At 40.8% G+C, this 16974-nt stretch overlaps 1 protein-coding gene across 1 annotated transcript in view; it reads left to right on the top strand.

Moving 5' to 3' along the window:
* Positions 1-7124: 7124 nt before the first annotated feature.
* Positions 7125-16974, top strand: part of LOC147867472 (agamous-like MADS-box protein AGL11) — a 28904-nt gene continuing 19054 nt past the window's right edge. Inside the window, exons 1-2 of the mRNA XM_087339608.1 lie at positions 7125-7502; positions 7754-7874. Coding sequence (XP_087195734.1) covers positions 7321-7502; positions 7754-7874 — 303 coding nt within the window. The 5' untranslated portion in view covers positions 7125-7320. The remainder of the gene's footprint in view (positions 7503-7753; positions 7875-16974) is intronic.

Below are 16974 nucleotides of genomic sequence, written 5' to 3'. Positions count from 1 at the left end.
TTTATTCCTTTTATTGGACCATCCTAGCTCCTGAGTGCCTAAGTCTCTAGGGATTGCATAGTGAGGCAACATTATTATTGTGTTGATAGCTTCTTTGTTTGTTTCCTCCTCAAATTCATTGTCCATGTTTTCAATGACCCTCTCTTAAGCTATGGTCTCGAGCAATATAGTGGAATTTGGGGTTCACGATTAGGTACTGCCATCTCCTCTAATTCACTGTCATTCTATTCAATCTCCTTGTCATGTCCATATTTAAACTCAATAAAGCTTTTACATGTAGCTCTAAAGGTTTTGTGTCAATTCTGTGTGCCTCACAAAAGCACTTCTATCAATTGATGGAGTTCTTCCTCCCATCGATGTGGTTTGCTTAGGGATCGGATTGGCGTATACCCTATTGGTGGCGAACCATGTGGAGGTAGTTGTCAAATGCCTCCTAATTACTAACTCACTTAGTATTATACGATTAATATTAGTTTCTCTCTCACACTCTCTTGCTTACTCTCTTAACCACTTAAGAAACAAGTAGAAGCAAAATAACATATTTATTCCACTATTCTTAATACAAAGAGGTCTAACACCAACAAAGGATGGAGATTAGTGTGTATTCACTAAATGCTATCGCTAATCTCTCTTGAACTCTTAATTAGCAAGAAGAGGAGGCTTAGGGTTTTAATCCTAGGAGATTCTTAAGATTGAGACTTGAAGGAAGAAATTCCTTTGGATTAGTTTGAGGGTTTTGAATAGAAAGAGAAAGGGCACTTAGATTGTAAACTAGAAATTTAGAGTCTTTATGGCTCGAGACAGGCATCAAGATGATTATATAGCAAGTTCAATTTAATCATGGTGAGTCAATACTATAAAAGTATTACCGAAGATCATTGTGTATAATATTTTTGGCACTTTATTGGAGTTAACTTTATTATGATTTTATTGTGTTGATGATTGTTTGACAAGACGCGAACACCGTGAAGAATACCGAAAACAATATAATAATGGAAGAAGAGGATAAATGACGAATGTTTTTATATTAAATAGAAGAAAAAGATTATAAGAATACGCTTAATACTCATGTTGAATCAAAACGATTCATCAATAACCATAGAACCTGCTTATATAGTATGGTTAGCATATGCATGCTTGCCACATTTCGTCAATGTATAATCGTCCCTCAGCATTCATGCAAGCATGTCATTCGGTGATCATGCATTAGCTCATGCAAGCTAGACCATCTCATAATATTAGCATAAATTATATACAAATAATCAAAACAAATATTATTTTTAATTGATAACCTATTAGATAAAGTTTTGATATATAAGATGGAGGTCACGGGTTCAAGTCCTTTTACAACGATAAACTTTACAGACAATTCTAAATTGTGTGCTTGTGTTTTGTCCAAACGTCACGGGATTTTTATAGTAGAAAATACACTTTTGCTTTCTTATTTAATTTTGTAAAGGGTCATATCATTGTGAAGTCAGTCTTTGTTCATAAAAAAAGACAGTTGCAAACATGTTGGATGCTAAGACGTCTAATAATAAAGGAAAATATGAAAGGATCAAGTATTAACAAAGGAAGGAACTTGACGGAATATAAAGTTAAAGACGTTCTTCAAAACTAGAAAAAGCAGGAAAAAAGAGAAAGAAAACAAGATGCAGGAAAAAAGTAGAAAAAGCAAGGCAGAGAAAAAAGCTCATAACTTCTTCATCTCATATCCAAATTTCAAAAGAAAAGATTAATAAGAAAGTTGACAAAGAGAGTTTCTTGTATAAAAAATTTGGAATGACAAAGCAGAAACAATGATATAAAAAAACAACTCACATAAACTCGGGGATATGTAAAAAGAAAAGAAAAGAGAAAAGCAAGAATAACGCAACTAAAAAACTATAAATAGGAGGGTATTCTTAGCAATTGGGGGGGGGGGGGGATAAGAAGATTAGAATAAGTGAGAAGAAGCTTAGTAGAAGAAAGAGAGAAGAAGGAAATACTATTTTCAACTAGTGTCATTGAGATTAAAGTAGTTATTTGGGATTGTTATTTTTAGAGTCTAAGAAGATGGTATTGTTTTTCTAGTAGTATATTGAAGTATTCTTTTCTCTTCCTCATCTCTTCTCTATCTTTTTTCTGTATATCTCCATCAATCATGACACTCCAAGTTGCAAAAGTGTCGCTTCATCCACTATGTCTGAAACAAAGCATATTGTTTCAATTGAAGTTAGCAAAACGATCCTTTAGAAAAAAAGGTTTCTTTTGGAATTGAGTTTGAACCAACTACCTATGAGTTCTTTTATGAAAATCATTGTGTAATGGATTTGAACAAGAACTCTATCACAGAAATAATATTTATATGAGGTATCATTACCTACCCATAGTAATTGAATATTCATCATTGCAATAAAAAGGATTGACAAGGACAATAATGTTCAGGAGATGTTCATTAAGTTGGTGTCTAAAACATGGAGGGTGTAGGGGGACGGCTGGAAGAATCAAAGGGTCACTACTTTATTTGTGCATATGACATAATTATTTATATATGAATGTATGTGTTTACGCATGTATGTATCCATGTTATGTGGATATCAGTGCATGTGTTAATAATTAGGTAATTAAGCTAGGGTTAATTAGTACTTAATTATGTGATTAAGTTAAGTGCGAATGATTATGTGATATGTGTGTGAGAGGAAGAGAGAGAGAGAGAGGAAGTTAACACTTATGAACAACACAAGATGGGGGATGATTAACTCTATATTAAATCGGCATTATCATTATCATTATCAAATACAAAAATACCGACAATGAGGTATATATACATCTCATGTGCAAAGGTGCAAATGTGTGAGTAGAATATATGTACTAAGGTGAAAGTCATATATTAAATGTACTTAGGAGTGTGGAGGATCTAGAATATCCCACTTAAGTACAAGGTCCTATTTAAGGCGTTATAGTCAACACTTCTAACTAAATTCTATCTAGGTAACTACGAAGTTACATGGTTGACTAACTAACTAAACTAAGTTGAGCTTGATATCTCAACAGTATGTTTATATATGTTTGTGTGTCGTGCATAATTTGGACATATGTATTGTACACTTGTACATTTGTATTTAACAATGTTTGTTTGTGCAAAGGCCTAATCCACGCAATAAAGAGAGAAAAAGAAAATAAAACTACTAGAATGGCAAGTTTAAGGGCAGAATCATGCTCTGAGCTTTGTTCATCTACAACAGACGAGAGACTTATAGTATTGGAAAAAAGAAAACGAAATTTTGACTCACATTATATGTATGGATGCATGCATGTACATAAACATATGTATACATGTGCATATTTAGATATATGCATGCATGTATGGATGGATGTTTATATGCATATATAGCCCCTAATTTGTATGAACAAAACAGAGATAAATAAAAATACTTAGGATCGAGGGGGGATCATGCTTGGCTCGTTTGCAAAGGAGGAGATGGTGCGGAGCATTTGAGAAGAAAGTGAATAAGAAAACGGAGAGCTTGAATCCCATTTTCCTAATATTGTTTTAAATTGAAAAACCTTGATACTCCAAAATGCTAAAATTTGAGCAAGAGCTCTCTCATTGTAGGGTTAAGAGAATTTAGGGCAGATACATCTAGGCCTCGTTAGTGAAAGAATTTTTGCGGGATAGTGAATCAATAGGTTGGATACAAGATCTAGGATGATGAAAGGTGGTGTGGCCATCGATCATAGGCTTGCTACCCTAAAACTTGAGGACCTCCTCCCAAAACTCTACCCATTTCTTTTTCGATCATCATCATCTTTTTCATCAATAACTTATGTAACAGGGTTGAGGATTTAGCCACCCCATGTAACAAGGTTGACGATATAATCATGATTATTGTGAACTAGCTTAATTGTCTTATATTCAGATACATGTGTTTTGAAATATCTTTATTATAACTTGGTGATTTATTGCCAAATGAGCATTGTCATTTTTTAGATTGACAATAGGATAATTGACCATTGATTTACTAAAAAGAAATTACTATAAAGGACATTGATGAACATCTAGAGTCAAACCTGCAACATTAAATTCAATTACTCCGGTGCCTCATCAACCGGATGGTGTTCGAGACGAAGAGTCATGGAAAAACACACAGGATCCTGTGTGAACACAAGCTTCCCTACCCCTCATTGAATCGTTCCATGAAGAGATGCTTCGTGGATTGACTCCACAAAGGGCCAAACCCTTTGTGGGAAACCCCACGAAAGGGGAGGGAACTATGCCCCCTTTGTAGCTCACCAACAAGTAATAGAGCAAGGAAGAAGAGAGGAGGTGAGTCATCAGTCGCCAATCAACGTACTTGTTGTCGATTTTGTCTTGGTTGTTGCCATAGCTACTTGCATCCATGTAACGTGTTGATGTCATTGTTATGTCTACATCGCCCCCTTGGTTCTCTTTGCTCACTCACTCCTGCCTTAAGGACCCCCCCCACGAAGTAAGAGACCTCCACTTTTCCCTAAATACTCGTACATACCAAGAAACATTTATACACATAAACACATAAACATTTAAAAACAATTACATACGTACATCACCAATTGAACCTAAATATAAATATGCATAGATGCATAAACACTTACAAAAATACAATATGCAGACAATGTACATTGGAAGGAAGATAAGGGTCTCTACAATTGACAATTAAATGGATTTCCGAAATCATCGACTTCACATTGGTTTAGGTCCTAGGTGCTCCTGCTCACATTTCACCCTAACAGCACACCATTTAGCGGTCTTTCCTCCCCCCCCCCCCCCCCCATCAACGCCGTTTTATATAAATGATACCTTGTGCATCGCCACCGTTTGTAACTGACAATGTAAAGTGGGTTTTTTGTGATACTTTTTAGATGGTTGGGTTTAGAAATAATTAGAGTCTGATTTAGCCCTGTTTTATTTAACACTCTAGTTTATCTCTAGAGTTCGATATCGTTGTACATTTATTTATTTTTATCTCCTATGGGGCGGTTGATTTAGCCCTGTTTTATTTAACACTCTAGTTTATCTCTAGAGTTCGATATCGTTGTACATTTATTTATTTTTATCTCCTTTGGGGCGGTTGATTTAGCCCAGTTTTATTTAACACTCTAGTTTATCTCTAGAGTTCGATATCGTTGTACATTTATTTATTTTTATCTCCTATGGGGCGGGGGGGAGTTCCGCGTTATATTGTCAGAAACAACTTCCATCGGGTTCTATCTTCGCTCCTCACATTCTCAAGATAATTGACATAAAAATTATTCCTGCAGATAGCTGCTCTCCCACAGGTTCTTTACAGTGTTGTATTCTCTTTACTTTTTAATGTTCCATGTCCAATTAACTCTCTGCATCCATTCTCTATATAATAGTTATTTAAAAAAGTTAGGAAACGTGTCGAGGCTAATTGATTAAAAGAAAGAGAAACGAATCAATGAATAAACCCACTTTTTGCTCCGCAGGCATTATTATTGCCTCCTTAGGTAAAATCACAACCCGAAATAATGCATATAACTCTCTCTTAGTATTAGTGCAATTGGAGCCAATCATAGCGCTCACCTCTTTGAATATTACTATGTAGTGTTAATCGGGGCCCATAATACCGCTCCGAATCCGGATATAGTGCTCAATGGGACCCACAATCATTAATTAAACATAACGATAGAACAAATAATAACTTTGTTGACCACGTTAGTTTCTATCGATAAGTGTTAAATCTAACTACTGCTGATGCTTTTGATTCAAGTATTATCGAGAATTATTGCCCGTATAAATCCAACAATTGCTGTTAATTATCGATATAAATTACTGTAACCTGAAAGAGAACTTGGGGAGAGAGAGAGAGAGAGAGAGAGGTCGAATCGAGCGTGCAAAAAGGACGAAATTTGAGATTTATCTGAATTGTTCCCAGAATGACTGGTTTCCAAAGGTGTGATATTATTAATGTGTCATCTATAGAGAGAATACCAGCTCCATTGGGCCAAAGAGAATTGAGGTGAGCAATATTTTGTTTCAGCGCTAAAAAAGATGCCGAAAACAAGCATTTGCATGATTCACTGTCTAGAGTCTAGACTCTAATATATGTATATGTATATGTATACATTCCTTTGAATTTCGAGAAGTGCCTACATCTTGCACGATACCCGTAATAAACTGCTACACAATTTTACTTACGCAATTTAAGATTGAGCTGATGTGATTTACACATAATTGAACCGAACCATAATTATTGGTTTGAATTCTAGAGAATGCCTAGATATTGAATTCTCCGTAGGGTCTAATTAATGTGATCCATCGTGTTTTTTAGATGCGTTCGATATGCTCCTCAAACCATTATCGTGTGTAACCTCACCCCTAGAAGGTGCATAATTGGTTACCCACTATCCATGGGGCTTACATGATTAGTAAACTTCTAGAAGTGTGGACACAAATTGCTTCAAATTCGGCAGATATGTGCATTGGAGAGATTTTGAACATTTTTGTGAACTGCTAAAAATTCCGTTCTAGTGGAGGACTGCTTTGAAGAACACAAGAATAGATGCTTGAAATATTCGATGATTAAATTATTAGTGTAAAGTGTAGATGGAGGAGGACAAGTTTCAAATAGAGGGGGGACAAGATTATGGACTGTAAAGTAATGATACAAATGAATCAACATTGGATCACTTTAAAATTCTCGCTTCAACCGAAACGGGTCTCGAAAGGTATGTTTACACATTCTGAAACCGAGGGATGTGAGCCAGTTCTGAATGTGGATAAGTACGTCATTAAGTGTTTTCCAGAACTTATTGAATGTGACCTTCTCCTTAGCCTGGCTATGCCCACTGCTACCATATACATGGAACATACATACTTACATCGATCCAGCATTAATAGTATTATAGTATGTATGTATGTATGTATGTACATATGTAGTAGAAGTAAGCAGATAGCTGGCGGGCTGGGGCTAGCGCGCGCGTTTATACACACACACACACACACACACACACACACACATATGAACATATAAGATAATAATAATCGAATTTTAAAATACACATTTGTTCTTTTTTAAAAGGCACACACATTCTGGTGGTCTCTCATAGACCGTCCCGTCCGTCCGTCTCTTTCGTTCCCGGGCCTTCATTTCATTGTTGCTGCTTTGATCGTCCTTTTCTTTGCCTGCGGCTGCAGGAGGGACACACACACACACACACACACACAGACAGAGTGTGACACAGCCTGCTCCTGCTGCGCAGAGAGAAGAAGAAGCGGAAGAAGAAGAAGAAGAAGAAGAAGAAGAAGAAGAAGAAGAGGGAGGGTCGGTCGGGATGGGGCGATGCAAGATAGAGATAAAGCGCATCGAGAATGACAGTACCCGACACGTGACCTTCTGTAAGCGGCGCGTGGGGCTGGTGAAGAAGGCACGTGAGCTCTCCGTCCTCTGCGACGCCGACGTGGCCCTCGTCATCTCCTCCAGCTCCGGCAAGTTCTACCACTTCGCCAATCCCCGGTATCTCCTTCCATACTTCCATACATCCATCCATCCATTCCATCCATCCATTACTCTTCTTCATCTTCTTCTTCATTGCTCAATCCATCCATCCATTCGTTTCTTCATAAAAGCTCATTTTCCTCTACCTGCAGTGATCTAGCCGCACCTAATCACTCCACTCCCCTCCCCCATCTTCTTCAACATACTGATACTTCGTGTGTGTGCCAATCATACTAATAGTCACGACTTCTTTCTTTCTTTCTTTGCAGCAGCTTGGAAGATATTGTTCAGCGCTACTTCTGTCAAAGTCGACCAGAACCTGCAAGTGACCTGCTGCAGTCTGTCTCCCTTGATTGCCAGCTCCAGCTGCCGGTCCCGCCTCTTCATCCTGTGAGTCCTCGTCTTGACTTTGACCTTCTTAATCTATCTTTTGCGCGCGTTCATTTAATGGAAACGATAGATCCCACTCATCTTCACCTGTGCTTGACTTAAGCCTACCTGGCTGTGATCTTTCTTTATTACTCAGACGACTTCCATCCTTGGGGTCTTGCTTCATATTAGGAACCAACTCTGAATCGTGCTTGACTGCCGATCATGCCGCCATTTTGTTTAGTGTGCTTGTGGCAGGCACATCGTGGATAATCGATTCACCAGCAGGTGGGAGAAGGAGACTGACCAGCTTGAACATCCACCATCATGTTGACTAGACCATGGTTGTTGTGTGTTATTGCATCTCTCCACAGAACAGATGATTGGATTCAGTCCTTGGTTCTGGATCATTCATACCCACCACCGTATTTGCCAACTTGCCCTACATTAGTAGAATCAATCGTGGACTCCAAGATTGGGCTTGTCATATTGTCATCACTATGCTTCAGGGAGGGAGGGAGGGAGGGAGGGAGGGAGGGAGGGTGATAGCCAAAGATTTATGTACATGCCACTACCCGAAACCCTATCATATCACAAGACGCTTCTTCTAAGGATCATTGAAACTGAAATATTCAGATTGTGGTGTATTTATTCATCGTCTTCTAAGACGCCAATAGGTTAATCATCTCGGCTTCATTGGAAGAACAAAACTCTAGAGGCAGAGAAACTTGTTCGTAAAGAGTTAGCTATGTATTTGACAGGTAGGTGGAGGGGATATTGGGCCATTCAGCATGTGCCTCCATCCTGAACTTCATACATACCCTATTGGAACCCTAGTTCTTTTGATTCTCTGTGATGCTGGCTTCATATTGATGCTCTCTTCAAATGCGATGATGGCACGGGGGTCTGGCTGCTTCATTGGCGTAGGTTTGGGGGTTATATTGATTGACAAGTAAGTTCTTCACATTACCTCTCGCTGCCTACTTTCGAAAGATTATCGTGAGTAGTATCATCTAAAACAAAAGTAAAGGCCTCCTCTAATAGTTTGTCTAACTCGTTTGCTAATCTCTCTTTCTTCACTCTGTGTCTCTCCCCCTGCCTGGATCATATGTTATCCTGCATTAGCCAACCCTCCATGCTTTTATAGCTTCCTTGATGAGCAAGTGGGGCATTGATTGCTTTGAATGCAACTTGAGAACACGTTTTGATTCTTCTTCGATCAAACGTGCTCCAATATGATCTGCCAATCTGTATGTGTGAACTGCCTGAGTACTATGAAGTATGAACATAAAAATGATGACAATCTCAGGCATGGTTTCCTAGACAATCCTGATTGCACTCGTTAAGCTAAGCATTTCAGGTTTTAGTTTCGGAAACTTTCTTAACAACCCTATCTTTTAAACCTGGTCGTATGTCTTCACGATTGTGAGACATCCCTATACAAAGAGATAATATGATTAGCACATGCCCACACGTACTCACCATATTGCAAAACGCTAGTCAAGTACTGGATCGTTAGTGTTGTTCCCAGCATTTTTAATGCAGTTTTAGCTTCTACATTTTGCTGAGGATATTGACTAGAATGGCGTATGCAATGGAAGAGTTCTGGAAATGAATCCTAGTTTACAGATTGATGCATTACCAATCAACCATCAGCACGTGAACCTACAATATGCTAGCCCATGTACGATTGTTGGACTTTGGAATGCAGTTTTTCTGTTAAGTTACAATAGACAATTAGCGCAGCCCACCACAATTTTAGGTCTGAGGTTGGTGAAACTTAAAATAATGTATATGCTATGTGTAATTGTGACAGCTAAGTTAAACTAAGTTTGCATGGTGGATTAACTGTTAGATCCACCCACTGACTGATGTTAGGTATATGGTTGCTCCAATGCGTTGTAATTAACGTATATCCTCAGTATGATCTTTATCAACAATCCTTGAATGTGAGCAAAATCTTTATGTTTGTATGATCTTAAGAATTTAATCATGATGATGGAAGGAGGTCAACCATTAGTACAACCCACCATTTGTTAGCCGTAATGCCTTGCGTGCACTAGGCTAGAGTGCTAGACTTTAGGGAAAAGTATGTGGTTTGGACTTCTATCCGTTCACTCTGATGCTTCTTGGTATAAGCAGCAGGTTTCAATCTGGAATGACCTGTACCATAATTATATATTCAGGCATATGACCATTATGATGAACCTATAGAACTTTGATGATTCTTATTCATTGAACTTGTTGACAATCTATGGTGTAGTTAGTTAAATGATGTCAGTGGTGGCATCGAAGAAGATGAGGGAATGTGTGTTGGGTCGTTTGATCAATGTTCATAAGTATGTATGTGAAAAAGCAAGATAAATATATAAAAGCGTCAAGCTTTTTTTTTTTTTTGGGCTTGAGGATACAATGCGTGAGGTCTCTCAATAGAACAGAATAACACTATAAGGTGGGCCTTGAATTTTATTTAATACGAATCCAGTCTGAAAAGTTCCGAATATTTGTTTTTGAAGTTCACTTTTTCTTCGCTTTTGTTTTGCACTTTACTTTGGCTTCGTGCCGCGGCCGACCTCCTCGTTTTGACTTCGATTGGCGTTCTCTCTGCTTTGAAATTCGACTCCTTATTTCATCAGGGTATAGGAGAGTAATTAATTAACTGTCAAGTGTTGTGTGATCTGAATTTTAAGTAGACTCCCGTGCTAATGAAGCAAAAAACTCCCGTTCCCCATAATTGAGACCAAAACCAGTTTATAACTGATTGTTTCAAGTTTTTACTCTATAAATTATACCATTTTCGGATGTATATATCGTACAATTTTGATGTTCCCAGTAGTGGGTACATCCTCTTTATATTGTTAATTCTTAGGGCCGGACAATGTCCTAACATAGGGTGTCTTTGGGAGATACTTCACCAAAGGGGTGTTACGGTGAGATAACTTAAGACACACGATTAAGCAAACTTAATTGGTTACTTAGCAATATGGCATTAGACTTGATACACGCGTAGGATAGAACAATTAGTACAGAACGGTAATCAACACTTAAAGATAAAACAAGAAGCTCCATTAATTATCCGTCAAAGTTTTACATTGTAACCGGGCCTTTATATAGGTCACCGGTGCTGAGTACAAAACGGTGCCACCCGACACCTGTTCGGAACCGGTCCGGATCCGGATCGGCATACCGATTCCGGTCCGTCTGCTCACGTCTCATAAACTACTTAATTATAATCTATTCCGAATAAACAATCCCTTTCACATTCTGGTCTTTAACTCCTTTGCTGGCCGGGTAACACATGGCACGCCCGTGGGACAGTACCTTGTACGTCGAATCCCACTATCCGGCCCTTAGCCTTCGTCCAAGATATCTAGAATACTCTGCTCCAGGGTATCCAATGGTTCTTCGGAAATCTGTTGTTGCTGTGGCTGCTGTGGCTTTGGCTCCGGCTCCTCCGACTGATGCTCCTTGGATGGCGTCTGTTCGGCTCTTGGTACTAGCGGTTGTGGCGGTGATTCCTCCGTCAGCTACTCGGCCGGATTTGACTCTGGTTGACTCGCCCCGGCCTTATCTTCGTCCGGTCCTTGCACCAGCGATGGCTCCTCATCGCTGAGGTTGACGGTCGCCGCCTGCTTTGCTCCTTCTTGCCGTAGTCTGGTCCGCTCATAGCTTCCAAACTGGATTTGAGCATCCAGTCGATCATCATCCAGTTGCGCTACCAATTGTTGGACCACAGCTGACTATTCCTTCGCCAGAGTTACAAAGTCTTCTGCTAACTCATCTCTTACGGCGGTGAAGTCCTCCTATGTTAGCATGTAGCAGTCGCCGCCATCCTTCTGTTGGTTTTCCGCGTCCGCCCTTAGCAACTAGAGCTCGGCTGTGTGCTTTGCCCATTTGTCCCACATTGTGCGGAGCTTTCGTCAATCGAGCGTTTTGTCTTGTTCCTCCATGCGTGGACAATGAACTGGATCCGCTCAAGTCCCATCTTCGATTTGTCCTCCGCGGCTTGCCGTTCTTCCTTCAATTGCTTGATCAGCGTCACCGTGTCCGCCTCCTGCTCCCGGTAATGTGACAATTGGTTTTGGTAGGTGGTCTGCAACCTCTACAATACCATTGTCGCTCTTTCCTTTTCTTCATAATGCTGTTTATGGAGCTCCATTTGTTCCTGCGCAGCTTCCTTCAGTAGCTTTGTTCTTTCAGCCCGTTCTTCAGCTAGCGTCGTCTCAGCTTGATGAACTTCCTGTCGGAACTCTACCATCTTCTCCTGCTGCTTCTAATGCTCCGTATCCAGGTGCTTATAGTCCCGGTGCAGGTGCTCAAAATCATCGGTCTTTTGCTTCAGCTTCTGGTTGAGTTGCCGGCGAGCGCGGTCTTCCTGATCTTTTTGTTGATGGAGTTCTTCTTTAAGTCTTTCAATCTCCATTTCCGCCATCCGTTGCAGCTGATCCTTTTCTTGCAACACTTTCTCTTTCTCCTCCTTAAGCCGGTCATATGCCTGATGTCCTTTTCGCAGATTCTCTTCTGCTCGGTGAAGGTTCTCAGTAGTCTTCCTTTGTTCTTCTTTTGCCGCTTTCTTCAAGTCCCTTTCTCGGGTGCATAATGCTTCTTGTGCGGCCAATTCATCTTTCAAATCAGCAAGCTCTCTTGCTTGCGCTGCCACTGTCTCCGGGATTGGTTCCGTCTCCGAGGTCTTATTATTATGTACAGGTGCTGGTGTGTCTTTATTCTGTACATCTACCGGAGTCACCGGTGCTTAGATCTGTGGTCTAGTTAAGGCCATTTAGGCCAATTCTTCTGTGGCCAAGTCCAAGTCTTGTTCAAGGCTCCGGATCCTCGACCGGGCCGTCTCTAGTTCTCCGGTTGTGACTAGCAACCGGTTAATCTGTGCTTTCTCTTCCTCCTCTATGTAGTCCACCACTCTGGCAATCTGTTCTCCAATGATACCATTGGTAAAGCTCTATATGATACCGTTGGTAAAGCTGGCAATGGTTTAAACAAACAAAATGGTAGATCTTCATAGCCTTGATCTCTCTGGCCAACGAAATGACAGGCAAACATGGAAAAACTCCCTCTCATCTATCTAGTTGTTAAACCTGGCTCCTAGTGTGTCTTGCTATGTGGCTCTACATTGATTTTAATTATTACGGATGCAATGTAATGCATGGATGTAATATATATGTGTGTGTATATACTCAATTCCCGTGTAAGGGATGCATGTATATTACTTACAAATTTTGGTAAGGCTTCAACAAATCATATATGGAGACGATCAACAATAGGTAATTGGACATAGATAAGAGAAAAAAGAAGAAGCAATGAGCAATGAATAGGAACATGGGACTAGACTTATGAAAAGGAAGATAGAAACTTGACCTTATTGAGGACGAGTATATTGGGAACCCTTTATTTACCTCAACCAAGTATGCAAAATATATTGAAGTAAATGAGCGTGAACCTGCAATTCTCTAACTTTGCCTATGCATAAAAGTCATCTTGTAACCATTCTTATAAAATTAGGTGGAACTATAAAATATGCTAACCAATATAACTATTACAAGTGAATGGCTAGCGTCATGTTGGTTGTGATATTATCCTTTCCTTTATTGCTAACTTTTGGGGTGAGTAGATTTGTGGGGATTACAATGGTGGAAAACTTGCAAGATGTAGGGAGCTTGGTTGGTTCGATGAGTCTATGGATAGAGGAGTGCTTCCAATGACACGAGATAATGAAGTTGTTGCCTCACTTGTCCAGGTTCTAGGATATTGTCTACCTCAAACTGTTGTCCATATTGAAATATGATAGAACCTCATTTCATAGTTGTGTGCCATCATGTGCCAAGGGGATTATGGAACTACCTAGGTTGTTGACACTAGATCTAGGATGAAACATAGATAGAATAATGGAACATAAAAAATTAAGAACACGAGAAGCTAACCCAATGAAAAGGAAGTTAGTACTAGATTTAAATAGAACCCAATACACCTAATAATTGGTGTGGACCTTTTGAGGATGACTAGGGTGGGAACCCCCTTTATCAACAAAGAAATATGCAAAAAGGTAGGCCGTAAATGTGTGCTTCTTTAGGATTCTCTCTACAAAACATGCCACTACGAACTTTGTCTATGCATTCAAGTTACCTTGTGACTATTCTCATAACATTAGGTAGAACCAGACAACATGCTAATGTCTAGCAGCTTGTGGCTCTTTACACGTGTTCTAGCATCTCATTACAGTTATGCGTTTTTAAAAGTTTTCTCCTGTCATAATTGATCATAAACTTATGTAAATAGATCTTTGCATAATATCGATTATTTCTATTTATACATGCTATGTACCTAGATGATTTATTTAATAAACCCTTTTTTATTAGGCCACATGTTATTGTATGGTGGCATTGGTCACTACACACTCACTCTATGTTAACTCGATAACGGGCATATGGTCCCAACGTTGTCTATTCACCCACATTCCAATTGATATGTAGGTTTTGGATCCTATTATTGTGTTCCATTTCATATTGATCCATGTCTTTTCCAAGCATCCTCCATCATCAATCCATATTGAAACATCCTAAACATGAAACCCATTGTCCCATAATTGATGCATATATGGCACAAGTGTCAACACATTTTGCCTCCCATGGTTGCAACACTACTGCGGTTGGAGAGATCTCTACCATTGTAGTGTATCTTATTGAAGTTCTTTGCCATTTTTCTAGTGCTGCAATACTTCTAGATCTCTTTCCAATATTTATTTATTTCTTTTCAAGCATTGTTCCAAATAAAATGGTGAGCATCGATCCCAAGGAAATAATGAAGGTCCCCCAGATCCTTCATCTCAAATGCATTTGACAGCTGGTCCTTGACACAACCGATTTCATTGAGTCTGGGTTCGGTGATGACTAAATCATCTACATAAAGTAAGATGCAAACCGAACCGTCTGGACCTTGCCGGATGAACAACGATGAGTCGGATTTAGAGGTCACAAACCCCATCTTACGCAACTGGTGCGTGATCTTCGCATTCCAAGCCCGAGGGGCTTGTTTCAGACCGTAAAGCGACTTCTTAAGCCGGCACACCGCCGACTTGTTCATCTCCGACTGAAAACCGGGAGGTTGGATCATTTAGACCCTTTCTTCAAGGTCACCTTGAAGAAATGCATTCTTCATGTCCATTTGGTGAAGATCGGACCCCCTTGCCGCAACAACCGCCTGTACCACACGAACTGTCCTCATCTTCGCTACCGGAGCAAAGGTCTCGTCATAGTCGATTCTGTGGGTCTGTGTGTATCTCTTCGCCACTAACCTGGCCTTGTACCGGTTAACCAAATTGTCGGCATTGTACTTTACCTTGTACACCCATTTGCATTCGATTGGTTTACAATGTCGGGGAGGGTCAACGAGGTCCCATATGTCGTTGGCATCGAGTGACCGCATTTCTTCCTCCATAACGGCACGCCAATTTGCGTCCTTTGCCGCTTCTGCGTAGCTCTCCGGCTTACGCACTTCCGCCACTTTGGTCATGTACGGATAGTGATGGGCCATGTACTCATTGTACCCATACCGCGTAATAGGGTTCTTCTGGCAGGAAGACTGACGTAACTTGTCAGCACTTCGTTCCCAAAGATCCGCCTTCATCCTTTTCGGAGTTGGATTCGCTCTGATCCGACCCTTCACTGCCGGTATCGTATTCTGACATCTTCTTCTTCCCCTTCTCTTTGCGCGTGAACCGTCTCCTCGGTTCGTTGCGCGAGGAGAGCACGGTAGAGTCTCCACTACTCGCCGGTTCTTCTTCCGATTGGTCATCACCACTCAGCCGCTCATTCGGTCCACTTAGCCGGAATGAGATCGGACTCTCTTCTAGAGTGCCGAGTTCTTCATCTACTTCCTGGACCTCCTTGGGGCCACTAGCCTCATCTTCCGGAATTGGGTCTTCGTCAGCAGTTGGAGTCGGTAGGGAGTACCATGATGACATCTCATCAAACTCGACATCTCGGCTTACTCGGACCTGCTTAGTCCGGGGGTTCTAACACTTATACCCCTTTTGATCATGTGAGTAGCCGACTAGGATGCACTTCCCCGACTTCGGATCCAGCTTCCTCCGCTTCTAATATGGTACATACACATTTGCTATGCTACCGAATATCCGAAGGTGTCTCAAATTCGGCTTTGATTTGGTTTTGGATGTAGACGACCGTCCGGAACCGTTCGGACCGCCTCAGCCGAGTAGAATTGGGGCATGCTTTTCTCCTCCAGCATTGCCCTTGCCGCGTCGACAATCAACCGGTTCTTCCTTTCAGCCACATCGTCTTGCTCCGGTGTGTATCTGTAGCTGAATTCTCTCTGAATTCCATTCTGCTGTAGATAGCTGTTGAATTGGCCGGAAAAGTATTATTTTCTGCCATCCGATCGTAGGCACTTGATCTTCCTCTCCGTTTCTCGTTCAACTAAGTTTTGAAGGTTTCAAAAACATTCAAAGACTTTGCCCTTCCTCTCATTGAGGTAAATCCATGTGTGTCGGCTGTAGTTGTCGATGAAGGTGACGAAATACCGACTCCCACCAAGACTAATGTCCTGTGTCGGTCCCCATACATCCGAATGTATTAGATCGAGCTTGTTACGGCTTCAATTTTGTTCGATGGGGAATGGAAGCCGGTGTTGCTTCCCGAGTTGGTAGGCTTCACATATTTGGGCCTTCTGGCCACTGAATTTCGGCAATCCGAACACAACTTGTTTCGACTACAGGTCTTGAAGCCTCCGGTAGTTGACGTGGCCGATCCGCCTATGCTAGAGATCGATGTCCGATTCAATCTTCTGTCCTTTGGCAAACATGGTGGTGCCGACGTCATTAGTGTTGAGGATGAACATCCTCCCTTCTTTGTGCCCTTGCGCGATTACCCGCACCTACATCCCTTGGTCGATGATTTGTCCAACCAACACCAGGCTCTTTGTGATAGTCGGAACGTGTAGTACGCTCATTAACTTCCCCTTTTGTTTGACATGGCTTAAAGGGAATTCTCCGACATGCACAATTGAGTGAGGGGTGTCGTCTCCGGTTTCGACAATCCCTGGTTGTTCCGGTTTTTCCAAAAAAGGGAACTAGTCTTCATGGCTCGTCATG

The sequence above is a fragment of the Azolla caroliniana genome, unplaced genomic scaffold (assembly GCF_043228905.1).
Source record: "Azolla caroliniana isolate FFs.n. ecotype wild unplaced genomic scaffold, voAzoCaro1.0.p SCAF_2, whole genome shotgun sequence".
NCBI lineage: Eukaryota > Viridiplantae > Streptophyta > Polypodiopsida > Salviniales > Salviniaceae > Azolla > Azolla caroliniana.
The sequence above is the reverse complement of the archived record's forward strand: the minus strand, read 5'-3'. Positions and strand labels throughout refer to the sequence as shown.